Genomic DNA, 27,208 nt, shown 5'->3' with positions numbered 1-27,208 from the left:
GAGAGCTGCAGGGCCACAGGCACAAGGGGTGAGGATGCAGTGGGGTGTGTGGGGCTGGATCCTTCTCTTCTCCAGCCCTTGGGAGCTGGGCTCTGTGCTGGAATTAACAGAGGGATGGAGGGGCTGCATCCCTGGCTCAGAAGCTGGGAGCCAGGCGTGGGTCCTGCTTTGCACAGGAGACAGAACCAGGGATTCTGTTCAGCCCCCTCAAGGCGCCAGGCGGGGGCTGGCAGTGCCTGACCCTGAGCTGAGCTCTTCTCAAGGAGTTGCCTCATCCCATGGATCCGTGATGCAAAGGAAGGAGCTGCTCTGCCAGCACACAGCGGTGCTTCTCTTGCCCAGGAGCAGGATTTTTGGGGCAGCATTGTCCCTTCTCTGTCTCTTTGGGCCCACACCCAGAGGCTGGAGGTGCACACCCAGAGCTCCTGCTTGGAAAGAGAGGGAGGCAGAGGGGAGCTGGTGACATCCCCAGGCAACTCTCCAGGGGGACACAATCCTCCCCACCCCCAGAGGTGGCCAAGGCTGAGCATTCCCTCCTCATGCTTACTCACCCAGAGGCCAGGGCTGGTTTTTCGCTGCCTTTATTAGACTTCAAAGAGGTTTTTTTGTATTTTTTTTCTCTTTCTGGGAGCGGGTGCGCAGCAGGAGGGAGGCAGGGAATGCAGGAGAGGATGAGGATGGTGTGTTGGGATATCCCAATCCCCCAGTGGGCACAGGGATGAGCTGACCCAGGACTCTAAAGGCAGGAAGGAGCAGGCTGGGGTGCTGGTGTCACTGGTGGTTTTCTATGCAGCTGTGGGGTTTGTAATTCCTAAATTCAATGTCAGTCGTTCCAGGATACCATCCTGGCTCTAGGGGTGACACTTGGCAACTGTTCCTCGCCTCTTCCATTGCCCAACCAAAACCCTGAGCTGCTGCTTGTCCCCCCTGGCCTGACCGTGTGTCCCCCTCAATCCCAAATCCCTGCTCTGAAGATCCTGGCTTGGCTGCCAGAAAGGCTCCCTGGTCCCCAAGGAGAGCTGTCCTTCTCCCCCTCACAAAAATCAGGGTGAAACTGAGGATGCTGTGTGCTCCTCTCATTTGGCTGGAGAGGTTGGGATATTCCCTGGGCTCTTCATGGCCTAGTTCCCAAAGGTTTAACTCCAGTTCCTGAGAGCTTTGCACCATTTCTCCAACTTGGCCATTCCCAGGGGACAAGTGCGAGTTGGAAAGGAGTGGAATCCTGCAAATGTTTTCATCCTCCTAAATCTTTTACCCACCTCTTGAGCATCCCTGTGCTTTCCCCTATGTCAGCTCCTGCTCCGGTGCTGGAGCCTCTCCCAAAACAAAGCCCTTAAAAAGCCTCTGCATTGTGGGGTTCACCCAGCCAAAAAAACACCCAGTCAGCTCCTCCCAAATTAAGTGTACCCCTTGCTCCCAAACCCGGTATTTCTGCAGCCAGCTCCCTGTGGAGATTTGGGGTGGGGAAGCTCTGCCAACAGCCCCGGCAGCTGCCCGGGCCCTCTGCCGATGGGAATCGGATGCTGTGGGGTTCTGGAGCGGGTTTTGGGTGGGCTCTGAAGCACTTGAGCGTTATTTAATGCAGGAGCCGGGGCTGGGAGTGCGGCGTGTGCGGGAGTCTGTCCCCAGGGTGTTTTGGGGAGGCTGAAGGGGGCTCAGGGCAGGTTCCAAGGCGGGGCTGGGGAGCAGAGCGGGGCTGTGGCCCAGCCTGGTGGCCGCTAAAACCAGCACGGCATCCACATGAAGGAGCCCAGGGCGGCGCCGGTGGCGGCCCCTGCCAGCAGCCCCAGAGCCATCTGGTCCCCGGAGACGCGGTAGGGATCCTCGCGCACGATGACGTGGGTCACCCCGGGAGCTGCCAGGGAAAAGGGGCCGTGAATGCCTGGGGCAACGGCCTCGGGCACCCCCCGGGGCCACCGGGCCACCCACCTCCGTACTGGTGGCCGTAGTGGCCGGAGCTGATGTAGGCGGCCTGGTGGGAGTCCAGGGGCACCGTCTGGTAGTAGTCGTCGTCGTAGGGGTCGTACACGTGCACCTGCAGCCGCGGGTGAGGCGTCAGTTTGGGGGCCACGGCTCCCTCGGGTGGGGAATCCGAACGGGCCCGAGGGCTGGGGGCAGCCTGTGCTCAGGTCACCCTTACTCTGCCCCTTCCTTGGCATCTTACCTGTGTCCCTGCCTCCTTAACTCTGCTCCCGTTCCCTCCACCTGTTCCTGTCACCTTAGCTGTGCCCCTGTCACCTTAACTGAGTCCCCGTTCCCCTTAACTGGGTCCTATAACCTGAACATTGTCCCTGTCATCTTAGCTGTGCTCCTGTCACCTCAACTCTGCCCCCATTCCCCTTAACCGTGTCCCTGTCACCTCAACTCTGCTCCTATTGCCTCTAACTGTCCCTGTCACCTTAGCTGTGTCCTTGTCTCCTTACCTGTGTCCCCATAACCCCGTGTCCCTGGCACCTGAACTCTACTGCCATCACCCTCCACCAGTGCGCAGGGTCCCCGTGGCTCTGTCACTCACCATCAGTGGTGGCATCCAGCCCCTCCCACCTGTGGCTGTGGGGACTTTACTCCCTGTGCCCTGAGGATGCACAGTGGCTGTTGGGTAACCTGTCCCTGCCCAAATCCTGGATCCCACATCCCGTGCCAGGGCGGTGTCCCTGCTCAGGGGGACGAAGCCTCACCGGGGTGGATTTAGCCTCCAGCACGGCCATCTTCCAAGCACTGCAAACAAAACAGAGGCACTCATTTCTGGTGGGTGCTGGAGGGGTGGGAACTGTCCCCTTCCTCCCCACGGGGACCTGGATGTGGCCATGAGGCCAGCACTATTCTTTAATTCCCTATTAGTGAGTGCTGGGCTAACAGCTGGGATTTGGAATGTGCTGAGAGGTACCTGACACCGCAGGGACAGGCACAGGGCAGTCCCTGGGAAACGCCCTGGCTAAAACGAGGTCAGGCAGGAAAATGAAACCTAAATTTGGGGGGAAGAGCACATAATGGATGAATTTCCACTCAGCTGAGGCCAAGCTCAGTTGATGAAGTTCTGCTTGGCCACAGCTGAACGTTTCCCGCCATCCAAGTTCAGCTGAAGGTTTGCCACTTCTAAATTTTATATTTTTTGTTTTAAAACAATCAATTTTTATAAAAAATAAAATTATTTTTAAAATATAATTTCTAATTTCTTTTAGGAATAAATAGAAGTGGAACAGTGCTAAAAAGGGCAGTTTGCCTCAAGCCAGTGAGCGCTTCACATTCAGACTTTTTATTTCCAAACAGTGATGAAAACCCTTCTCCATCAGGCCAAGAGGAGATTTCTTATCCGTGAGGAAAGTCCCCCATCAGGAGACCGACTGCTTAAAACCAGCTGCTTTTGGCTCTGGATTATTCAGTGAGAACCCCAGATCTCCTCCTGCACCTTTTGCCCTGCAGGTGTGTCTGTGAACACAGGCTGGGGGCAGGTTTAGCCAAGGGTGGTTTATCCACCCTTGTGGTGGGAGCGGGGCAGGGCTCTCCTGCAGCCCAGGCTCTTTCCAGGCTGGGATAATTGGGATGGAAAAGTCGCTTACACGGCATCGTCCTCGCTCTCAGCACACAGCGTGGTCTTGGAGCCGTCCCGCAGCACCACGGTCAGCAGGCAGTCCCGGCTCCTCCCCTCGGGCGGCTGCACGTCTGGGAAGGGAAAGGGTGGAAGGATGGGGTGAGATCCAGCCTCACCAAGGAGCAGCCCCAGAGACTCTCCCCGGGCTCCAAATTCCCCCATGCACAAGAGCTGGTGGGTTTAGTTTTGGCTCCATCTCCGTGTGGAGGATGCGGTCGGGCTCTCACAGGTTAAAAGCTAGCACAAGGAATGAGCTGATGGGCAGAAACCTCCACCCCCATGGAAAGGCAGCAAACTGCCAAAAATCTGCTCGAGGCCATGAGGTTGAGCTGCCTTTGCTTTGGACTTGCCACAGTGCACCCAAATTTTGTAGGAACGGGAGATGCTCATTGCCCGAGTGGGATCGTGAGCTCAAGCAAGAGCAAAATCTTAAATCCACGAGGCTGGTGTGTCTTTCCTTGTTCCGCAAACTTGGCAGGACCCTCTGGTGAGCACAAAGCTGTGGGATTGTGCTCCCACCGCCGCTCCCAGCCCGAGAAAGGCGCTTTGTGCGGCGCCGTGGGCTGCGGGGCCCAGCCAAGCTGCTGCTTTGTTCCCCTTGTTTGTGCGAGACGTGAGCGATGAGTCAGGGCCGTGGGATCCTGTTTGTTACGAGCGCAAACCAGGAGGAGAGTTCCTCCTTCCTTCCTTTCTTCCTTCCCCCAGGAAAAGCAATGGCAGAGACGATCCAGCGTCTCCCGCCTGGGAACGAGGAGGGGTGAATGAGGCAGCCTGGGGTATTTTGGGGAGATGCTGGATGTGCACGGGTGGAGCATTGTTTCAGAGGGGTACGGCCACGTGCGGGATGGGGTTGGGAACGCAGGGCTCGGGAGCGGGGGCTCGGCTCACCTTTGCACTCACGGCCGATCCGCACGTCCCGGCAGCTGTACTTGATGTGGATCCGGCCGTCCATGTCCCGCTGCGTCTCATCGTGGTAGTAAACCAGGCTGCCATCCAGGTAGAGGACGAACCAGTTCCTCTTCCAGCGGCGCAGGATGGAGCCTGGTGGGACAGGGAGCAGGTGGAGGACCCCGGTGGGACGCGGCCGGCGCGCTCACAAGACCCGATCTCATTCCCCGTAGTTGGATCCCTCCGGCTCCTGTGAGCCGCCGCATCCCACAGGACACCTGTGCCTGGCATGAGCATCCGGGGCAGCGTGACCAGGTGGCTTTACATGGGAAAAGGCTGCCAAAAAAGCCATCAGGCCGTTGGGTGCTGCCCTGCTGAGCGCACGGGAGCGGATCCAGGCCCGGACGTGGAGCCGCGTGTGTTTTTGTGGCAGGCAGCCCCTCTCTCCACTTACGTAAATCCGCGAGCGGCTGAGCCACAATCTCCCCGCTGCCATGGATTACCCGCCTGCCTCGGGGCTCCTCGTGTCCCCCACACCCCACCTCGTCCCAGCAAACCTCTCTGGGTGTTTTTGGGGGGATCCCAACCTGCAAAGCTCAAGGGTGGCACTTACTCTGTCGCCAAAGCCAACCGCTCTTCACCAGCGCCATGGCTGCTGCGGGCTTCGCCAGATCTGCCGGGCCGGGAAGAATAATGGGGTTAAAATAGCAGCTCCTGCCTTGCCCCCGGCTCTGCCCATGGCTCCCACCTCCCCACAGCCTCCGGGGGCCAAGTGGGATGGGGATTCACCCTTGTTGCTCCTGGTATTTTTGGGGGATGAGCTCAGCGCCCGGGTTAATCGGGGTTAGGCAGACACGGGATTTCGTCATCTGGGAAACATCGCGAAGGAGACACTCCGGCCACCTTCCTTTCTGCCTTTAATCTCCTTGGGATTTAAGGGATTATCGTCCCGTGGAGGTAAGTGGAGAAATCCGGGCCACGTATGAAAACAGGCAGTGCCTCCCCACAGCCCCAGTAACTTTCCATGCTAAATGACACCTACACTTGTTTATTTTCCCTGCCTCGATGGAAATTAGTCCTTAATAAGGCCATGAAGTCATCGCTCCCCAGGTCCCTGAGCAGAGCAAACACCCCAGGGACAGGCAGGAGCAGTTCCCTGGCCACGGCCCCCATCTGCACCCATCAGCTGGGAATCCCAGCTCCCAGTGATGGGCACCCTGGGGTGGCCTCCAGGATCTCCCACCAGCTCTGGGGGGCACAGCAAGGCACAAACAACCCCCCACCCACCCCCCCCCAGTACCTCTGTGCCTGCGTGACCGAGTGCCCGAATCCCTGAGGATCCAGGTCCCCATGGAGTTTGCAGTCCCGGTCCCATCTTCCGGACTGCCATATCCCCGGCAAATCGCAGCCCATGGATACCCCCATCCCCTGGTACCCTCATCCTGCCCTGGCACCCCCAGGTACCCCCATCCCTCTGCACTCACATGCCTGTGCCACCCTCATCCCGCTCTGCTCACAACCCCCGGTACCCTCACCCCACACCCCCTGGCATCTTTTTCCCCTCCGTACCCACATTTTGTGGCACGGTTTCTGCCCCCCTCAGGAGCCCGCAGCTCCGATCCCCGCTATCCCCGGCACTGTCCCTGACCCCGGTGCCCCCTCCCCGGTGCCCCCCAGCCCCCCGAAGTCTCCCCGCGCATCCCTCACCGGGCGGAGGCGGCGGTGCCCGCTGCGGGATGCGCTGCGCTCCGCTCCCGCCGCCCGGCTCTGCCCGCCCGCGCGGCTCGCCGGGAGCTGTAGTCCGGCAGCAGCATCCCCAAGTGCCGGCCGCCGGGAAAAGCCCCTTTTCCAGCGCTTTAGCCCGAAAAAGCCGCTCCCGGCGCCTGCGCGGCGGGGATGCTGCCGGGCTGCTGCCGCCGGGGATGCCCGTGGTTGATCCTCGGCTCCGGTCCTCGCTTTCTCCTCAAATCCCCCCCTTTCCTCCGGATGCGGTGCGCATCCAGCAGTGCGGGTGCCCTTGGGAGGGGGCTCAGCCACAACAGGACCCCCGAATTTGGGGGTCGCAGCGAGTTGGGCACGGGGAGGCGATGCCTGAGGGATGCAGGATTATCCTCCGGTGCTGGGAATGGGTCTGAGGAGGCGCTTCATGCCAAGAAGCAGAAATCAGGAACAAGTAGAGTTTTAAGCACCAAAGTGCTCGTCTGAAATAAATTTCCAAGTGGAGTAAGCAATCCTTTGGGGCAAAATTAATCCCTGTCCTGGCTTCTGCTGGAATGAGAACCGTCCTGGGCTCTGGGACATGAGGCTGGATTATTTGGGGAAGTCAAGACACAAATCAGGTGCCAGCTGAGGCTGGGCTGTTAATAAAATGATGTTTATTGAGCACATGGCAACGCTGAATATTAAAAATAAATAAATTCTATTCCAGCACCTTGTTCAGTGCCCTTTCCCCTCCTCTCCCTCCAGCGCTGGCTTTACTGTGGCAAACAGCAGAAGGAGCTAAATGAATCCAGCAGCCCTGGGTGATCCCAAAGGAGTTAAATTGGAATCACCCCCTCAGCCAGGCCACACTCACAGCCTTGTGCATCCCCCCTGTGCTGGTTATGGGGCTGCAAAACCTCCTGCTGGTGCTGAATATTCCAAAAATCAGGGGAATTATTTGGAATCCGGCTGGGCCAGAGACTGCAATGAAAGAAGTTCCGTTTGGAAGGGATTTGGGCTGAAATTTGGATTTATCCTGAGTTGTCTACTGCTATTGGGTTACCTCTCCATACAGACACATGGAATTAATTGTCAAAACTTTTCCATTGTGGTTTTCCTCTTGGGAAGGAAACGGTGCTGGTGTGGGATTGGGGAGGCTTGGACTATTATTTGTAAACTGGGGTTTTTTGTTTTTTTTTTTAATGTGAAATAGGAGAAATTTGGGGCATGCTGGGTGGAAATGATGACCCAGAGAGCCAGGAATTATTTCCAGACAGCAAAAGGAGAGGATGCCATGGGGGAATACACTCTGTCCCTCGCTCAGAAGAGCCAGATCTGGGATTTACCCCCCATTTTCCATAGCAATTGGGTGCTGATTAATAAAATCTATGAACTTCGATGCCTCCTGGTTTGTTTTTCCTCCAGCTCTGCCTGCAGTGGCTCGTGCCTGGTGGGGACCTTCCCCACCCCAGCCACAGCCTTGGGTTTTGGGTAGGAAACAAAGGAATTTTGAAACTCTTCCCACGTCTCAGGAAATCCGTGTCTTCCACAGGAGGTCTCCCCAGATTTCATGGTGCTGTGGAGACAAAAGCTCTGAGGGTTCAGAGCTGAACCTGGGGACAGCTGCAGGTGACACGGCCAGCATTTGGTGTTCCTGTCATCCCCACTCTTGGGACAGGTTAAATCTGGTTAAATCCTCCTCAAATCCCTCCTTTTCCTGTAGCTGGGCGTGTCCCATCGGTGCCGCTGGAATCCTGCAGGAGAAATGTTCCCTTTTGGTGTGTTTTTCATCCCCTCCACACCCATCCCAGGGTGGGTTTTTCACTGTTTGTCCCTTTGTGAAAAGCAGGGCTCACAAATTTGAAAATTCTCTTTAGAATTTTTAAAAGTTTAATAAGAGGATAAAAAGGGACAATGTGCCATCGGCGAAAGAACACACCGGTAGATCAAGACAGTGTTATCTATATACTGTTACATTACTGAGGTCTATACATATTTATGTGTTTCATACATTATTCAAACATTCTTGGGAGTTTTGGATGTTGCAGAAGCTCTTTTGTTTGGCCTTACATGATGACTTATCTGCATGACATCCTGTAGATCAGGTCAATATATTTTATTCCTTCATCCTGTTGGTTCGCACTTCCCTGAAAACGAGGAGTTAACAAGTTCTTCTCCAGCTCTGGTTTGTGTCACTGTTATCACTTGGAGAGGTCGGTCAGCAGATGCAGGAAAAACAACATAATTGCTTCACACCTCTCCCCTAGTTACATAGAAGCATTTTAACATTTGGTGTTTTGCTAAGGCTGGCAATACAATACATTTATCACACCACTGTTTCTGTAAGCTGTACGGTGCATACGTGGCTATAATACATTCATCACACGACTATTTCTGTGAGCTATAGGGTGCAAAGCTCATAGATTGTGTTACACTAATGAGCAGCTAAAAGGAGTCACAAATTGTACCGGATCCAAATCCTTCTGGTCAATAACAACATGTGAAGGCTAATACAGAAATGCTAAAGGCAGTATCGTGTTGTTATTTTCAACACATTTTGTTACCCCATCCCTATTTCCCGATTCCCAAGGGAGGCGTTCCACATCCATGGCTCAGGAAACACAATTTACAGCGTGGATCTCCGCCGAAAATAAAGCAGCAAAACACACGGAACAGCAGCCAGTGTTGTGAAGGGTCTGGGCTGGGGGGAGTGCCCTGCCCGTGTCAGTCCCTGAGTGAGGACCCACAGGAATTCTCCATCTCTTCCCCAAACGCTCCTTTCCTGCCCTAGGCCGGGTGAGGGGCTGCTTTGGGCGCGAGGGGAAGGACGGGGCAGAGCCCCATGGGCAGCGGCAGCCAAGGCCGGGCCCCGCGGCTCCCCGCTCCCCTCCCGCCCCCGGCCCGCAGGCCTGCGCTCGCCAGCCGACCCGGGAAGGGTCTCCTGATCCGGGACCAGATCCCGGATCGCCGTGGAGCCCCACCTGAAATATCCCGGTGGGATTCCCGTAGCGGCCTTCCGCCTCCCGTCGGCCTTCTCGGACTATAACTCCCGTCATGCATCGCTAAACTACAACTCCCGCCATGCCCGACGGCTCTACCCCTGCCGTACTACACCTCCCAGAATGCTCCGCGCCAGTCCGGGGCCTGTCGCCTTGTGTCCTTCCCCCGCCTGCCGCGCGGACTACACTACCCGCGATCCTTCGCGAGGGGCGGCCAGCGGCGGGCCGCGGCGGCTGCGCGCGGGGCATGCCGGGAGCTGTAGTCCCCGCGGCGGCGGCGGCTGTAACGGTCCCGCTGGTGGTACTGCCCCCCCTACCCCCCCCATTCCCGGCTGGCGGCTGCGGGAGCAGCGGGAAGAGGAGGAGGAGAGGGAGAGGGAGAGCTGCTGTACCGGCACAGGGGCCGCCGCCGCCCGAGCAGCCGCAGGTAAGGGCAGGGGAGGGGAACGGGGGACACCCCCGGCTGACAGCGGCGGGAAAGGGGTGGCGGCGCGGGGGCACCGCGGTGATGGAGGGGGGCGGCCGGGGGCAGCCCCCGAGCCCCGGAGCGCACAGGGAGGGGGAGCATCCCCCCAGCCCCGGGGCGGGGGGAGCGCAGAGCGGAGCCCGTGTCCCCCCCGGCTCTCCGGTCCCCGTGTCCCCTGGGAGCCTGCAGAGCCGGGGCTCTGCTCCCCGCGTTGTGTGGCCCCCTCCCTGGCTGTGCCCCCCCCGGAGCAGCCTGTCGTCCCCGCACCGGGCTGTCCCCCCCAGCCTGTTGCCCCCCAGATCCGCCGTCCCCCGTTGCCGGGGGCTGTGTGTGTCCCCCCAGCAGAGCCTGTTGCCCTTCCAGGGGCTGTTCCCCCAGGCCAGGCTCACGGCCGCCCCGGGAAGAGGGGCCGGGGTGCCCGGGCTGGGGGTGCCCCCCAGGGATGGGCGATCCCCCCCAAATATCCCGAGGGGCACGTGGGGCCGGCGGCAGAGATGCCGGGAATATTGACGAGCCCGCCGGCAACTCCGTGCGAGGGGAAGGGCCGAGCCGAGCCCTCAGCCCTGTCCCGCAGCCCTCCTGGGGGGCAGAAATGCTTTTTAAATGGATAGAAAATGGTTAAAGGGTTTGCTGAGCGGGGGATGTCGGCGCGCAGCATCCACAGGAATGAGAGCAGGGACATCCAGGTTGGCAATGCAAGGCGGCGTTAAGATTTTTCTGCCTGGATAAAATGCGTATTCCGGTCGTTTTGATGAAAATGTGGATTATTCCCCCCCCCATCACCCCCTTTTTTTTTTTTATTTTATTTCTTTTTTAGTAATGATTGCTTGCATGCTCTGTTGTTGGCATTGTGGTGTTCAGGGCAGCGAAGTCCATCGCTATATTGTGGGTGAATAATGCCAAAAAGGAGCTTGGTTTCAGTCCTTTATAGAAAGCAGAGGAGCCTGGAAGTATGGAAATGAAATAAATATTCATTAGCAGAAAGAGATTTTCTACCGGCTTGGGTTTGGGGGGCATTTTTCCCCCCCGCTGCACATCGTGATGAGCTTTTGGGTTATGGTTTCTATTTCCATGGGTTGAATTTTATTTATTTGGTGCTCATTATTGTCAAGTGCAGAAAAATGAGCAGGTTGAGGGTATTTTTTTCCCCCTCTCCTGGACAAAGACATGTTGTGCTAAGCAGAAAGAAACCCCAGAAAGATTCTATTTCTGTTTTAATCAAAATATGATTTAAGATGCAGTGCTGTGTTTATTTTTGCTGTTAAATAGTGATGGAGGAAGTCAGAGCCTTTTTTTTGTGTGTGTGTGTGTGTTTTTAAAGGAATGTGGATGATGGAAACATCTTTAGGGAAACATTTTGCTGGACTTGATTGCATCAACTGCATTATTTCATAAAATGTGAGCTGTGAAGTGGTTGTTGATTAGAACTCAAATTGAGGAGCGATGTTGAGCAATGTAAAGAAAAAGGAAATTAGTATGAAGAGGCCAAATGCTTATTTTCTTTTTTTTTTTTTCAGTTCTTTCTGGTTCTGAGTTTTAACTGTTTCGTGGATTCTCTTGACCCTTATGGTTGACTCTATTTAAAAAAAAAAACCCAAACAACAATCCATCTGTGTATTTATTCTTGTTATACACACACAGTTATTACAAGGACTGATATCAGCCAGCATTGTGTATTTTGCATTAAATTTATATTAAATCTGATTAATTTTTGTTCTGTAAGTTGCAAATACCAACTTACCTCGTTATGCATCCCAACTTTTTATTTACCAAAGCAAATGTTGATGTTTTTTAGAAGGAAGCTTTCTCTCCCAAATCCCGTGCTTTATTTTAGGGAAGGTGGGATATGTGTTACAGATATTATTGTCCAGATCTGGGAGGTTTGGGGTATATTCTTCAGCTGATTAGAATTCCTGGCTGTCAGCGAAGACACACTTTTTTGGACAGGTAGATATGTATCCTCTGGAACAAAGGTGCTGGAAGCAAAACGTGTCTGGAGTTTGTTCAGAAAATATTCCTTGGAGTGAGAAACCTAAATTGCAAAAAACTGTACGTGGAATAACCGGGATGCAGTAATTTAGGGACAGCATTTGTGGAGATGCTTTCTGATCTGGGTTGATACTCATCTGTCAAACTCCACGGTGAGCCTGCATTGCAGTAGTGAACTACCCGGGGCTTTTAGAACCTGCATTAAAGTTTTCCTGCTCCCCACGGTCCGTAACCCACCGCAGGGATAGCGGGGAAGAACAGGGCACAGAGCTGCTGCTGCTGCTGCTGGAAACATTTCTCAGCAGAGTGAGAATGCTGTGGAGCAGCAGTTGTGTGAAAGGCCTTCAGTACCTGCGCTGAAAGCGTAATTAAAATGATAATTGAATTGGGGCTAGATTGAATTATCCGATCTGCCTGGCAGAGCCCAGCTTGGACACGGAGGTGCAAACGCAGCCGCTTCAGGCAGGGAGGTGTGTGTGGAATCCAGGGAAGTGCCTGCTTTTGGGAAGTTCTCCAAGGCGTGGGATTGGCAGCGCTCTCCCTTCCAGGGAAGTGGGACATCCGCCGCTGGGATGTCACCGCTGGGAGAGCGGTGGTGGGAACAGAATTCCAGCTGGCTCTCAATCCAGCTGTTCTGCTGCTGTTGCTGGGGCAGAGGTGGATCAGACCTTTCTCCTCAAACCCTGCTTGTTTCCAGCCAGGAACTCGGAGCGGCTTCCCGGCTCTCTGGAAAGCAGTTGTCGAGGCTGTCAAAAGGGAAACGCAACTTTTATATCTTCCTGCGCCAGCTCGCTCTTCCCTTCGGTGCGGATTATGATCTCCATTTGTCTTCCAGCCCTGCCTTTGGGGCCTGATGGTATCTGCAGAGGCCCCCGGTTTCCCTTTCCGCAGCACAAGTGCTCCGTGTACTTTCTGTTTCCTCTGCAATTCCTCAAGTCTCTCCGTGTGCCGGGCCATTCCTCTCTCTGTTTCTGTCCCAGATTAGCTCCCTCGTGCTCGCTTATGTGCCTGTGCCCTCATCTTCCTCATCACTTTTGCTGCTTAAAACCCCTAAGTTCTCCTGTTCAGTCCATAGGAGTGTTCCATCCGAAATAAGCGAGTAGGAAACGGCTCCTGTCATTGCCAAATTCCAGTCCCTTGGTCCCTTCGGATGCTGCTGGATTCTCGTGCCGTGCATCCCTCCAGTGAACAGATGAAGATTTGTGTCTTAGTGACAAGAAATAAAATGCACTGGTCTGTTTTTTTACCTGTTGATAGTCTTTTAAGTCTCTAAATTAAAAAAGAAAACCTGATTCTTAATCAGTCAGCATTTAAATATAAATACATTTTCTGCAATGATTATTTGCATGTGACTCAAATACCAGTTGGACAATTCTCCAGAGCTGTTTCAATTGTGTCACCTTGTTCCTTCCACTCAACTGAATCACTTTGTTCCTATTTTTGTATCAAAAACATTGATATCCCTGAATACGAGGGAAGAATGTCAGTGGCAGGGCTGTGTTTATTTATGCAAATTCATGGAATCCCAGAAGGATTTGGGTTGGGAATGACCTTAAAGCTCATCCAGTGCCACCCCTGCCATGGCAAGGACACCTCCCACTGTCCCAGGTTGCTCCAAGCCCTGTCCAGCCTGGCCTTGGGCAGTGCCAGGGATCCAGGGGCAGCCCCAGCTGCTCTGGGAACCCTGAGCCAGGGCTTTTCCATCCTCACAGAGGGGAACGTTTTCCCAGTAAAATTTGTGTAACCCTGATTTTTGGAGAAATTAAGGATGTGATTGCACTTCCTACCTGCCCACCTGTGCAAAGAGAGAGAATGAAATCAATGTAAAAACACGTTTATGATCTGTATTTCATGCTCTGATTTATCAGTGCTTTGTTGGGTGGATAATCTTGAGGTGGGATTTTATGTTTATTTATTTGTTAGCTTGAATGGGAAGCAGCAGTTGGGAATTTCCAGGATTTTGTTTTGCTGAGGGGCAGGTGTGCCATGGGTGTCTGAAGCAGGAATCCCAGACCTGGAATTAGCATCCCAAGCAGCGAAGATCCAGCTTTTAAGGTATATCCAGCACTTGCAGATCTGAATTTTGTGGGAGCTCTCTAAGAACCATGTAGGGAATGAGCTTCTGTTGATGATGACGGAGATGCACAGATTTTTTAGAGTGTGAGTGGGACTTGGATAATTTTTCCAGAGCTCCTCTGGGTTTTGTTTACTATGGATGTGCTGAAAATCCTGAGCACTGCACAGGAATTTCAAGTGAGTGTGCTTTCTGGGAGGGAAAAATGTGGGCCTGCTGACGCTCCCCAGCAAACCATTTAGGAGATTATCGTCATAGGATTTATAAAAGCTGAAAAAAACCACATTCCCCTCCTCTGGTTTGTGTTTGCTTGTGCTTTACCCTGCCTCTCCTTCCTCTCCTTGGCTGAAACACTCATGTGGAAGACTGGAGAGTGGAAAAACGAAAAGTCAGAGCAGAAAACTGGGCTTTTTCGTGGCCTTAGTACAAGAACTTTCTCAATAGGAAGATTAAAGCTGAAGTGTGTTTGTAGGCTGGTCGTTTCTGCCTTCCTTGTCTCAGCAAGGGTTAGAGATTTGGGAGGATTATTGGAGACAAGCTTAGAGTATTTTATGAGAGGAAAAGTACTAAACTGGCAAAAAAAAAAATAAAAAATAAAATAGATGCCATCGTGCCTGCTAGGCATGTCTAATTCTTTGATAAAATGGATAAAGATTGCAGACTGCGGCAAAAGTTAAAATAGACCATAACATCTTGGGGTCCACAGAGTTTTTCCTTCTAATTTGCTGTAGAACTTAATAAAAAAGATTTGGCTCTTTTATGGCATCAGGCTCTTTATCTGCCACAAATTAAAGCCCAGGGCTTGGGCTTCTGCTTTCTCTGCTGTTAGATACCAGCTCCCTAAACTTGGTAACGAGTGGGTTTTACCATTCTGAGTGTGGAAATGCATCCTGAGGACTGGGGAGAAGTTTTGAGCACAGTCTTCTTTTTCCCCATTTTCCATTCAGTTCTTTATACTCGCATTTACAGGCAGTAATAACTTGCTTTTTAATGGGCAGGGTGGGTTTTGTGGTTATTTTAAACAAGGTCCTGGAAGTCCCCACAGTCCCATGGGCTGCCCAGGGCAGGGGTGGAGCCCCCATCCAGGGACAGAGTGGAAAGCCACATCAATGTGGCACTTGGGGACACGGGTGGTGGTGGCCTTGGCAGTGCTGGGGGACTCCACGATCCCTGAGCTCTTTTCCACTCTTAACAATTCCCTGATTCTACCTTCTCCTGCCAGTTTGATGGACAAGGTAAGGTCATTCATTGCAGTTCCTGATGACATTTTACCCTGGATAATTGTCATGCCTGTATGGACAGGCAGGTTCTAAGGGCTTTTCCCTGCTGAAAATTATTCTGTATGAAGCTCGTGAGCATTTAAAATGCAATTACTTTGGAATAGGTCCCTGTATAAACATTTGATTCTGCAGTAGTTTATTCTACAAATAATTTTCTTCAGTTTTCTGTGTATGGTGTCACCTAATGAGACTTTTAATGGCTTTTACAAAATGATGGCATTCCACATATTTTCCAGTTTGCTCTTGACTTGACTTAGGTTCACAACAGAAGCTTTCAAGCCTTAAAATGCAGTGCCATAAGCTGGAGGCCTGGGTTCATTTTCTTTACTGTAGCATCCAAATCCAGTTCTTGAGCTTTCTTGGATAGCTGAGTCTTTTAATATGGATTTGGGAGCACAGGAAAATACTTCTTTGTATAAGAATTGTTTTACAGTCTTTAAATTTGAGCCCTTGGAAAAGCAAACACGGCGGAACAGCCCAGGAGCATCTTGCCCACGTGGTTTTGCTTTCCAGGGAAGCTGTGCTGCTGCTGGAGCAGGTGCCAGGGACAGGGTGGGTCCCTGGGTGATTCCAGGAAGTGTGGGACATCTCCACCAAGCGTGGCAGAACTGGGCATGGAGAGAAGGAACAAGTTTTTACAGGATGGGTGGTAAAACAGTGGCACAGCTGATTTCCCAAGGAGGTGGTGGCTGCCTCATCCCTGCAAGTGTCCAAGGTGCAATTTCAATTAGTGTCTAACTATTACTTCCAAAAGCCAATTATTGTCTAAATGCAGAGGTCCTTTGATACTCAACAACTTTTCCCTTTGGAGGGAACTGTTAATTCCACAACCAAATGGTCTTTGGTTGTGGTCCAGTCAAACTCAGGGCATTGCCTGGGAAGTGCTGGGCAGGTTCCGTTCGAGGGGCTCTGGCTTTCCCACTTTGTTCCCTAGATTCCAGGTCTGCAGCAGACCTCTGGAATGGTTCTGGGCTCTGGATGAAGCCCAGCAGAACCCCACTGCAGCTCACTTTGCTGGTGATTTTCCACGGGTGGCTGCTTTTAGTCATCTGTGCGTCGGCCAACTCTGAATCTGCTCAGCTGCTTTGTTGACACATAGAGTGGTAATTTTTTAATTGGGATGTCATCCTCAAAAGATTGCCTGTTACATTGCAGCACTTACCTTTATCACCATGCATCTCCTCGGAGGATGAAGTCAGCCTTGCTTGACAAGGCCTATTTTCCATAACATTGACTTGACTGTCATTAATTTTGCTCCTGTTCTTTTTAAGTCCTGATCGAGTCTGATTCAGTTTTCCCTTACTTTGTCCAGAGCTCTTGTCTGGCAAATGGATTGGTGTTTACTTGAGTCATTTTGCTCTCTCCTGTTGTAGCTGCGTCAGAAATGTTTGTCTTCCAAATTTTCTTCTTCATTCTCAGAAATATTTCAAATGAGCCCTTGGGGTCTCTCAAATAGTGGAGGACTCGTGGAGGACTCGGTGGTTAAACATCCAGGGCTTCTGGGGCATCATTCCATACTGGAATGCAGAGCTGGTAGCGGCCTTGGGAGACTTTCCAGTCCATTCACCTCCTCGAGGCAAGCTAAAGTATCCCGAGAGCATCCTTAACGAATGTATTTCTTATTTTTCCTTAAAACCTTCTAGTCTCAGAGGTGCCAGCCTACTCAGGAAGCTGGCAGTGAGCGCTTAAGCAATTTGGTTAAAAGCTTTTCCAATATCTTAGGTCTTTTAGGAAGCAATTCTTGGCTGCAGGGGTGGGCAGGCCCTGGCACAGGGTGCCCAGAGAAGCTGTGGCTACCCCTGGATCCCTGGAATTTTTCCAGGCCAGGTTGGATGGGGCTTGGAGCAACCTGGGATAGTGGAAGGTGTCCCTGCCCATGGCACTGGATGGAATTGGATGATCTTTAAGGTCCCTTCCAGTCCAGGGCATCCTGGGATTTTGTGATGTCTGAGAAATGAAGATGCTTTGCTTTGCTGTTGTGAATCTGCCATCCCCTTGTTTCTGCTGTCACTGAGGGGAGCACGTTACATCCTCCTCCAGTTTGTTTTCCTGGGCTGGCAAGGTCCTGTAATGTCTTCTTATGGATCATTTTGTATCCAAATCTCTTTATTATTTCCTCAGCTTTCCTCTGTACTCTGCTGTGTTTACTCCTCTCTCTCCTCAGACTTGGCACTGCGTGGCCTTGTCAGCATTGTAGAAAATGAAATAATGCTGGTTTCCACGTGGCACTCTTCAAACAATCTGAAGCGCTTTTCTTTTTTTTTCTTTTTTTTGCAATTCCATTGTATTGTTGACATTTACAATATCCCCTCGGGGTTGTTTTCTCCTGTCCATCAGCCCAGCTGGGATTTCTCCACCTGCACAATGTACACTGCTCTTGCACCTGTCTTTATTGGGTTTCACCAGGCTGTTTTGGTTTGACACAGTTTGCTCTTGACTCATCCCTGTTGTTTCATTTTGGCTGCATCCTGCAATTGCTTTTGTACAAATTGTTAAACAATCTTTCTGGTGTCTTCCCATTGATTGTGAGGGGAGTTCAATCTCTGATTTGCCCCAGAAGCTTTTTCAAACTTCACCCTGGAGCTGTTTCCTTTCTGATCCCAAAAGCACTTTGAAACTTGGTGAGTGGATCATCTCTATGCAAATTCCTTAATTCTTCCTCTGCTGCGTTGTATTTGTGGAAAATCAAGTGATGCCAATTTTCATTACAGTTGAACTCAATACCTTAAAGGTCTTTCCCAACCCAAATGATTCTATGAGCCTGTGATTATGTTGATATTTCGTTAAGATGATAACTAAAAAGCACAAATATCATACAGGTTAAAATCAATTACTGAAATCAAGACATTTTGCAGTCTTGATTGACTCACTAAACTTAGATATATTTAAATATGAGTCTGCTCTTTTTCTGCACTACCAAGGCTTCCAGTCCAGTGATTCCTGCAGCTTTATTGCTTGTAATGAGGCCCAAATCAGTTACTTGGTGTTACAAATTGTCACCTGTGATTTTGGGAAGCTAATCTCTTGTAATTACTCTGTGTGTGAGAGTTTCTGAATCCCTCCTGTCTCCTCTCTTAACCCCACATGGGTTTCTTTCCCAGTATGGACTCATCTACCTGTCTTGGTGCTTCCTAGAGCCTCCTTCTGGCTTCACCCATTAAAACACACCAACTTTTTGCCCTGGAAATTCAGTTTTCCTGCAGTGTTGATAACTGTCAGAGAGGTGAGCCTTCCCACCTTTTTTTTTTTAGGGTTATGTTGCAGCCATCTCTTCTTTTCGTATCTGGACACCATGGGACTAATGATTTTCAAGTCCAGTCACGTGCTCATTTTTTTCTTACTGCTGGCCAGGATTTCATTTGTTCCTGCTTGTTATCCAGACTCCCTGCATCCATATATAGCAACAGAAAATTCTTTTTTTCTTTTTTTCTTTTTTTCTTTTTTTTTTTTTTATGAACACTCTTGTCTGACTTTGTGCCTCATCTCCCCTTCTAAGTGTCCTTGTCCTGTGTTCAGCTTGTGCCTTTCCTGGATGCATCAGCAGTTTCATCTGGGAAGGTGTCTTATTAATTGGAAAGATGCTGGCTCTGCAATTCATGGTCTCTCCCTTCCCTCCAGTATTGCTCCATCACTCAAATCCAAATATTCTCTCATCAGTCTTGTGGCCTTGTTCAGTTCCATGATTTTTTGGGGGTATCTGGTACCGGATGCATCTTTTAGTTCAGGGACCGACAGCCTGTGGATGTGCAAGGAGCCTGTGGATGCAGTGTGGAGCAAACAGCATTGGCATTTTGAGGCACTGGTCTGCAAGAGGAGTTTGCAGCCTGCAGTTCCTGCCTCTCTCTGAGCTCCAGGCTCGGCAAAAGCCGCTGTCCTGCTTGGAAGCAGGTTCCTGTTGGTTTGGGAGGCAGCTCCTACCAGCTCCTCCTCGGCTTTTCTTGGCACCCTCGAGCCAGTGGGAAGGAAAAGCCTGGCATGGCACCCTGTGAAGATTGCCAAACCTTGACTTAGACTTTCCCTTGGAGTTCTTTTCCAGGATCCCTGAGATCTTTCCTCACCTGCTCGGTTCCAGCTGCCGCCGTCGCTGCTCCCGGCAGGCGCGGTCACTTCTTGTGGCTGCAGTGATCAGCCAGTATTGGTGCTCGTCCATGGGAAGAGGAAATCCGTGGCAGCCAGCTCTTGCTTGGAGGCCATTGTGCTGATCCATGAAGCATGTTTTCAGAGGCTGGTTTTTCTGAACACAGGCTGGAGAAAGCAGCAGGAAACCATTTCTCTCCGTAATCCGAGGTGGTTTTTTCCTGCCAGCACTAAATACACACGTAGAGTTTAGTGTGACTTTCACCAGGGATGTTTCCCTGGATGTCCTTGACTTTCTCCTGCTTTCCTGATGCTCTTCACTGATGTTCCTGGCACTTGACTGTGCGTATCCTCTCCTGTTTCCTACAGTTTGTGTCTTTTCCCCTTCTCCTGACACAAAGGAGACATTCCGTGTTCGTGTTCAGCCCCTGGGAATCTTCTATTCCTCTGTTTGAGGCCAGTGTTGCTGGCTTTAATCAAATTCCATGTAACAGAATTGTTTTCAGTGGAGACTTTTTTGGGATGAATTTTCAGCCTCGTGGTGAACTTCTTCATTCAGAGGAGATGCCCCTGCCAGAGAACCCAAATCTCCAACCTCTTGTGCTGTGGCTCGTAATTTGCTAGGGATGAACGGTGCTCTCGTGATCCTGTGGTGGGAGGCTGGCATCTGCTTCTTTCCATGCCCCAAATTTCCCTCCAATTCCCAAACTGCATAAGCAGTGCCTCGGTTTCCCATTTGGAATAGGGCAAAAAGGGTTGGTAATGTCTTGCTGAGACAGATAAATGAAACACTGGAAGATGCTCCAGTGGCAGCTTCCCCCCATCTCTGCTGCATGAAGGAATTGTGGACTCTGTGTGGTTGGGCTCCTTCATTGTGCCCTTTATTTAAAGTCCTAGGTGGGTTTCTGAGCCAATTGATTCCTGCCACATGGAAATGTCCCTGTTGTGACATCAGGGCTGTGGACACTGCTCTGGTGTCACCCTCATTCAGGTTTGCACTTCAGCCTGCTGCCTTTGATCTGTGAAAATCTTGATCTGAATCTTCTCTCCCCAGGACTGTGCTGGCAGTCAGGATTAGCTGGGCTTTACATCATTGACAATCTTGTTTTTAAATCTGAAAGGACCTCAGCAGAGTTTTCTCCTGGGGCGGGGAGGGCATTGATTCTGGAATATCTTTTTCTTGGTGTTATCAGGATTTGCTGGCTCTCAGGATAAGCCATGGGGCTTATGGATCATGGAGTTTTCTTCCTGCAGGAAGTTGTGTCTTCAGTTTAGGTTAGGTTTCACCTGACCTTCCTATGATTTTTACCTTTCTATGATATTTTTTCAATAATTTTTTATATTTCTTGCTTTCTGTGGGTGTTTATATTTACCCAAATATAGTGGGAAGAACATTGGGTAAAACAATCTCTTATTTTTTAGCTTTTGGTTTCCGTCTGCCCTCTGGAGATACCGGCAGGGTTCCAGGAACATGGGCTGGCCTGAGGGAGGAGAAAACAGGGCAGTGTTTCTTTTCCTGCCTCAAGGTAGACACCAGAAGCTGTTGTACTTTTAGGGATATTGCCACTAAGTGAAGAGGGAGTTGAAAAACCCCCAGATATTAAATTTACTTGAGATGTGTTCTCATGAAGATGCTTAGCTGGATATCAGTGCTGCCTGCAAATCTTTTTATATTGAAATAATTTAATGGGAGTATCCATTTTAAAGTTACTGGGGAGTATCCAGAGTCTATTCCTGGTACAGAGAGCGGAAATCTGTTTTAATTGGAGCAGTTTTCTGGGAGTCGTGTTTCCTGCCAGAGTGGTAACAGTAGGAAGGATCAGCAGCAAGAGAGGTTATAAAACCCCTAGGCATTTTACATTCAAGTAGCTGGATACAGTAAGAAACCACAAAAACTGGGCAAACAGAGACTCTTCACAGAGGATTCAGAGACTCTGTTTTAAACCTTCCCAAAAAGCACCTGAATCCATAGGGACACCGTTCCTGAGTTCCCTTCTGTGTTTGTTTTACGGAGTGGCTCAGACTCGAAGAGCGGATAAAAATCCACCGCTGCCACAAATAGCACTCGAGATTTTGGTACTGATTATAATTAACCCTGATGGTTTCTGCCTGATTTGGTTCATTTTTGTATTTGTAGGCAGCACACAGGAGCGCAGGAACAAACCCAATTAACACTGAGAAGTGAAGCCAGAGCTTTATCAGATAACTCAGGGAAGTTAGAGAGCTGGAAGTCTTTAAAAATAGTTTTTTCCAGATAACTGTGCCACTCTAATTTCAGAAGAAAAAAATGTGTAGGTACATTATTTTTAAAGCCAGTTTTGTTTCCCAAAATGCCTTGAAAATCGAGCTGATCCATTGAAATTGCTGTTCCTTCAGTGTTTCATCTTAAAGGGATTCTTCTACACAGGGATAATTTATTCCTGCTTGGCAGTGTGTCCATAATACACATTATTAGCAAGCTCTCACAATTTTGTTCTCACATGCCAAAATAAGGTGGAAAATTAAAAGATTTTGTTTCATGTCCATCATCCCAGATTATCTGAGATTTATTTCTGAATACAGTCTTTACAGAATGGGTGAGAAGCCATCATTAGAGTTTAAAGACATCATTGTGTTCTTACGTGGATTTTCACTTTGGGTTATTTAGTTCCTCAAAACTTGTGTTTCTTTAGATCCATAGATCAGGAAAGCTGTGAAAATCCATTTTTCAAAGGTTATTGATTTCAATTCACCCATTCAGGATTCTGCCTTGTCTACAATAAACATCTCTTAAAAATCCAAGAACACCCAGAGACAGCCAAACCCCACTGAATAAAGGGGTGCTCAGAGTCTTGAACTCAGTCCTGTTAGAGCAGATCTGCTTTCTATTTACAGTCTAGTTAATATCAACTTACTTTTAAGTTAATAATGCCTAAATAGGTTGCCAGTTTTTGTCATCACTAGGAAATTAAATCGAGTTGCCTGTGCTTAAATTACTGTTTTCAATTAAATAGCTCAAAGCAGAGCAGCAGCGCTGAGAACTCACCCTGGTCCTGCCTTCCTGCAGACCTCGTGCCCTGCTGAAACCCTTGGGATGGATCCAGGGAAGCTCTTGTTTAAATTGTGACCTGGGAGGCATTTTAGTACTGAGTGATATTCTGATGGAGAAAATTGGCAGGATGTTAGCAAATAAATATTATATTAATCATAATAAAAATGGGTTATTGTGGTCAAATGGATGGGTTTTAGAAGGATTTCAATGATCCAGCAGTGGATGCAACAGGATTTTGGGAGCCTGGAGAGGAGAACGCTCCAGAGAGATCTTAGAGCACCTTCCAGTGCCTAAAGGGGCTCTGAGAGGGTTGTGTTATGAGCAGTGGTGCTCAAAGGGATTACAGAGCAGGTGGATACTGTGATGCTGTAGCAAAAAAGGCTATTTAAAATTATTTTTTGGGGTTTTTTTTTTGTTTGTTTTTTGTTTTTTTAGGTGTATGAGCAAGAAAATATTTAGAAGAGAACAGATTTCATTTCTGTATTTGGTGCTTGTGACTTTCCTGTGTATGATTTCTATTTCAACATCCTGAAATAGCTCTTGGATAAGTTGTAGGGGAACGGAAGAAACGCAAAAATAGTCTGAGGACAGGAAAAAACACACACAGAAGCACAGAGCTAAGTCTGGTTGGCTTATCAGAGGGAGAGTCTGACTGCAGGAGCATCCCAGAGAAAATTCCAGGCACTGAGTGCCCTCCCATGCATCCAAGGAAGTTGGTGTTTAAAGGGAGAGCCCTTTAAAGGTGAACTGCCTTTTGGGATGAATGATCCAAGGAAAAGAGCACTTCTCATCTCTAAAATTGATCATTTTTCCTTTAAAACTATAGAGACCAATGACCAGGGCATGTTCTTGTCGAGGATTAGGTTGGTTTTGGATGACATTTAAATAGGTGAAACTATGAAGAGTGTTTTTTTCCCAGGCAGAAAGAATTGCAGGAAGGCACCAGGCCCTGGCCATGGCACAGGGGGTTGTTTGAGGGGGTGATGGAGTTTGCTGATTGAAACCAGAGTTTTTAGTTAATGGGCCAACCTTCACATTCAAATTACCACCTCATTCCAGTTAAAAATGTCTGTGGAGGATGGCACAGTGGGAAGGGTGGGTTTGGGATACAGCTCAAATTAACTGGAGCTGGAGACAAGCCTGAAAATGCTGGGGATCACGTGGTGAATACGGGAATGGAATTGGATTGCTGAGAGTGAAGGTTAAAAAGATTTCTATTTATGTAATGAATGTGTTCCCCTATGTAGAATCACAGAATTGTTAAGGTTGGAAAAGCCCTCCAAGACCATGGAATCCAACCATTCCTCACCACTGCCAAGGCCACCACTGACCCACGTCCCCAGGTGCCCCATCCACACAGCTTTGAAATCCCTCCAGGGATGGGGACTCACCAGTGCCCTGGGCAGCTGTGCCAGGGCTGGACAGACCCTTTCCAGGAAGGAATTTTCACAATATCCAATCTAAACCTCCTCTGGCTCAATGTGGGGCTGTTTCCTCTTGTCCTTGCTCCCCAGGAGCAGAGCCTGACCTCACCTGGCTCCACTCTCCTGTCAGGGAGTTTTGCAGAACCAGAAGGTCCCCCCTGAGCCTCCTTTTCTCCCCAGCTTCCTCATTATATGAGAGAATGTTTCAAAGCTGTAGGATACCTGTGTTGGGAGTGTGATGATGTGGTGGGTGCTGTCTGTGGGTCTGCACACAGGAGCAGTTAAGGGAGGGATTTATGCAGTGCACCACCGCTATAATTGCTGTATGCAAACCATATATAAACTTCCTTTCTCCCCAAATCGATCCCATCCCAAATGTTCACCTCTGGCAACTGTGTCCTGGGAAAATTACCTAGGCAACTGTGTAAAAATGGAGTTTCAAGTGCATGTCAGCACCAGGTGAAGCGATGCAGCAAGAATCCTGTGAGCAGCAGGGCACAGCTCTGTTGGAATCCTGTGGCTCCAGGTGATGTGTTGTGGTACCTGGATGTCTCCAGGTGATCCCCTGTGCTCCTTGAAGCCAGACTTCACCAAGGGACAGGTGGACACTGCTCATAGCATTTCCAGAAGAGGTGCCACGTGCAGTGATCAGTCTTTGTCTGCATCTAAAGCTCATCCCTGCCAGTTCTGCCTCGCCATCAGAACTCCTGGCCTGACTGATGTTTGAAGTGATCTAAGAATACCTCAGATGTATTGTCAAGGGACTCGGTGCTAAATAAATTATAGGAAAGATGAGATCCTAGCAAGCGTTTGGGTAACATAAGCAAGATTAATGGTTTGGAGCCTGTTTTCTGAACAGTGGGACGTGATTGATCAAAGAGAAAAAATTGTCTCCGTGCCTTCTTTGTACCGAAACTTTCAAGAGCTGAAAATGAGCAGCTGAAGTAAAAAATGCAGAGCTTAGGGAAGAACCTTGTGATGAAAAACTAGGGTGGGAGGTTATGAAAGTACAGGTTGACAGCTCTGTCCTCTTTATCAACCTTTCCCCACAGGGATCTACTGTTGAAGATTTTGGACAGGCTGCTGGAGCCTGGATAGCTACTTTGAAATTTTTTTTACAATGTTTTTTAAGAATCAAAGACTTTTATTGTGCTGTGAGTAAAATTTGAGTTTCTAGAAAGCTGGTTTCTACTCCTATCCGGGGGGAAAAGAGATGAAGAGAGGGAAGGTGACTGTGCCTGAGGATCTGGGAAGAAGGGCAAGGACAGATTTTCATGTGCCTCTCTCCCTGCAAATAATGTTCCTCGCAATTCCTGCTCCTAAAGTTGGAATTTAGGATGTTGTTTCCATACTTGATTCACACCAAAGGTAGAAAACTGTGGCTTGAATAAGTCTAGCTGATGCAGGTTGAAATGTCACTGGAACCAAGCAAAAGGACATGGGAGATAAAGGTTGTCAAAGTTGTCTACACCAGCTCCAATGACTACACTATTTTATCTACAGTTTTATTTACAGTTATTTTATTTACAGTTCTGTAAAAGGGCCCTGTGTGTTTAATGCATTGAAGGACACACATCCACTTTACTCAGCTGAAGAAACCGAGGTACAAAACTGCTGCACTTGATGGAAATGCTGTTTATTTGCTGTTAAATTTTGCCGTTCCATTCGCTGAAGCGTGTAAGAGTGAGAGTCAGGATGATATTCTGCCTTTTTCCATCATCTTTCTTTAAAAGATGTTGCCCTGCCTAATCTAACAGTGGGGATGAGCTTTCATTTAGCTCAACCCAAATTGCAGGGCTGGTATAAGAATAAACACGAATGCGCCCATTCAGTAGAGGAGATTGATTTTATAAAACATTGCAAGGAGAAAGATGGTTTAAACCCGTTTGTTCCATCCCCAGAATGAGGATGTGTAAATTGTGATCACTCTTGCACTCCAAGTGTCAGTTTTAATTTCAGTCTTTTATAAACCACTTGATTGTTGAATATTGCAAAGAAATTTAACCCCCTTGGAAGAAATCAGAAAGATTCCTGCTATTGAGGTAATTAGATACAAATTTGAGTGGGGACTTTTTAAATAAAGATTAAATGATCTGTTCAACTGTTTCAGGCCCTACTTGAGATACACACACCTGTGTCTAGCTTGTAGAGCATTTTCCTCATTAATTAAGAGCACTTTCCTTGTGTTATGACTTAATTGGGTATCACAGGGAACCTGATGAGACAGTGAAATGGTCTTAATTGCATACAAACTAAACGCATGATACTCCACACGCTGGAGTGTTCCACGACATGACCCCAGCTTGTCATCGTGTGCTAATGGCCACGGTGCCTGCTGGGGGAGAGGGAGCTCTCCTGGAATTCATACAGCCTGAACCACAAGCCCAGGCTGGGCAGGGAATGCCTGGGTTGGAGACAAGGAATTGGGGGTGCTGAGGGATGAAAAGCTGGGCATGCCCTGGCCTGAGGGGGGACTCTGCCCCTGAGCTGGGGTGTGACCCCACCTGCAGAGCTGCCCCAGCCCTGGGGCCAGCAGCACAAGGAGCTGGAGCTGCTGCAGAGAGTCCAGAGGAGGCCCCGGAGCTGCTCCAGGGCTGGAGCCCCTCTGCTCTGGAGCCAGGCTGGGAGAGCTGGGGGTGCTCACCTGGAGAGGAGAAGGCTCCAGGGAGAGCTCAGAGCCCCTTGCAGGGCCTGAAGGGGCTCCAGGAGAGCTGGAGAGGGACTGGGGACAAGGCCTGGAGGGACAGGACACAGGGAATGGCTTCCACTGCCAGAGGGCAGGGATGGATGGGATATTGGGCAGGAATTGTTCCCTGGCAGGGTGGGCAGGCCCTGGCATAGGGTGCCCAGAGCAGCTGTGGCTGCCCCTGGATCCCTGGCAGTGCCCAAGGCCAGGCTGGACAGGGTTTGGAGCAACCTGACCTGGTGGAAAGTATCCCTGCCCATGGCAGGGGTTGGAGCTGGGTGATCTTTAAGGTCCCTTCCTACCCAAGCCATTCTGGGATTGTATAAATTACCCATTTTCCTACTGTCAATTTTCTCCACTTTCCAGACTTAAGAAGTTTTCCATATTTGACAACATTTGGTTTTGAACCATCTAAACACTCTTGGCTGTTTACGTTTCACAGGGATGTCCATTTCCCTGCAGTTTCAAGCTGATAATTGCAAAGGTAAATGACCATGTTTAACTTTTAAAAATGATACGTAAGACTTGCTTTCTGTGATTGTACACATGTGCTTCTGGACAGCCAGGGGCTTTCGTGGAAGCAAGACATTTATTCTTCTGGGATTAATCCCTACTCCACTAATGCAGTCTATTCCTTTTATTTTTTTTATTTTTTTTTTCTGGGAGAGGGGAAAAGAGAGTGAAAGAAGGAAAAAGCTCTTCCCCATGTCGTGTTTGTCTGTGCTCATCTTTCCCAAGCAGCAGGTAGATGTGTCAACACCCTGAATTATGAATGGAGCTGCTGGAGCCCACGGAACGCTGCGGATCTGCAGTGGAATTGACCTGTTTTATTCACCCCTCAGCAGCAGAACTCCCTGTGGGACTGGGAAAACCCAAAACCTTCCCATTTTTCCGTGCTTAGTCCTGGATTATACTGATTAAAACTTGGCAAGAGAAGCTGGAGAGCTTTCACACCTTTCCAGCATGGAAAATTCTCTTGTTCAAGAGGATATTTCAATCTA

At 49.8% G+C, this 27,208-nt stretch overlaps 2 protein-coding genes and 1 long non-coding RNA gene across 7 annotated transcripts in view; 1 reads left to right on the top strand and 2 right to left on the bottom strand.

Moving 5' to 3' along the window:
• Positions 1–565: 565 nt before the first annotated feature.
• On the bottom strand, positions 566–6,307 carry PLEKHB1 (pleckstrin homology domain containing B1). Its single transcript, XM_086883676.1, has 7 exons — positions 6,188–6,307; positions 5,094–5,153; positions 4,481–4,633; positions 3,561–3,663; positions 2,679–2,718; positions 1,930–2,035; positions 566–1,855 (listed from the first exon to the last, which is right to left on the bottom strand). Exons 2-7 carry the CDS (start codon positions 5,128–5,130, stop codon positions 1,719–1,721), a joined length of 576 nt encoding a protein of 191 aa, XP_086739802.1. The 5' UTR covers positions 5,131–5,153; positions 6,188–6,307; the 3' UTR covers positions 566–1,718.
• A 1,741-nt stretch (positions 6,308–8,048) lies between these two features.
• LOC147654469 (uncharacterized) lies at positions 8,049–9,246 on the bottom strand. The gene is made up of 2 exons (XR_015285259.1): positions 9,163–9,246; positions 8,049–8,444 (listed from the first exon to the last, which is right to left on the bottom strand). It is a non-coding gene; the product is annotated as an uncharacterized LOC147654469 (long non-coding RNA).
• A 53-nt stretch (positions 9,247–9,299) lies between these two features.
• Positions 9,300–27,208, top strand: part of FAM168A (family with sequence similarity 168 member A) — a 132,398-nt gene continuing 114,489 nt past the window's right edge. The window contains exon 1 of one of the 5 annotated variants that reach the window (XM_086883667.1): positions 9,300–9,607. In XM_086883667.1, coding sequence (XP_086739793.1) covers positions 9,428–9,607 — 180 coding nt within the window. In that variant the 5' untranslated portion in view covers positions 9,300–9,427. The remainder of the gene's footprint in view (positions 9,608–27,208) is intronic. The other 4 variants (XM_086883669.1, XM_086883671.1, XM_086883673.1 and 1 more) reach the window with 4 other exon arrangements.

The sequence above is a fragment of the Cyanistes caeruleus genome, chromosome 3 (assembly GCF_971803275.1).
Source record: "Cyanistes caeruleus chromosome 3, bCyaCae1.hap1.1, whole genome shotgun sequence".
Taxonomy (NCBI): Eukaryota; Metazoa; Chordata; class Aves; order Passeriformes; family Paridae; genus Cyanistes; species Cyanistes caeruleus.
The sequence above is the reverse complement of the archived record's forward strand: the minus strand, read 5'-3'. Positions and strand labels throughout refer to the sequence as shown.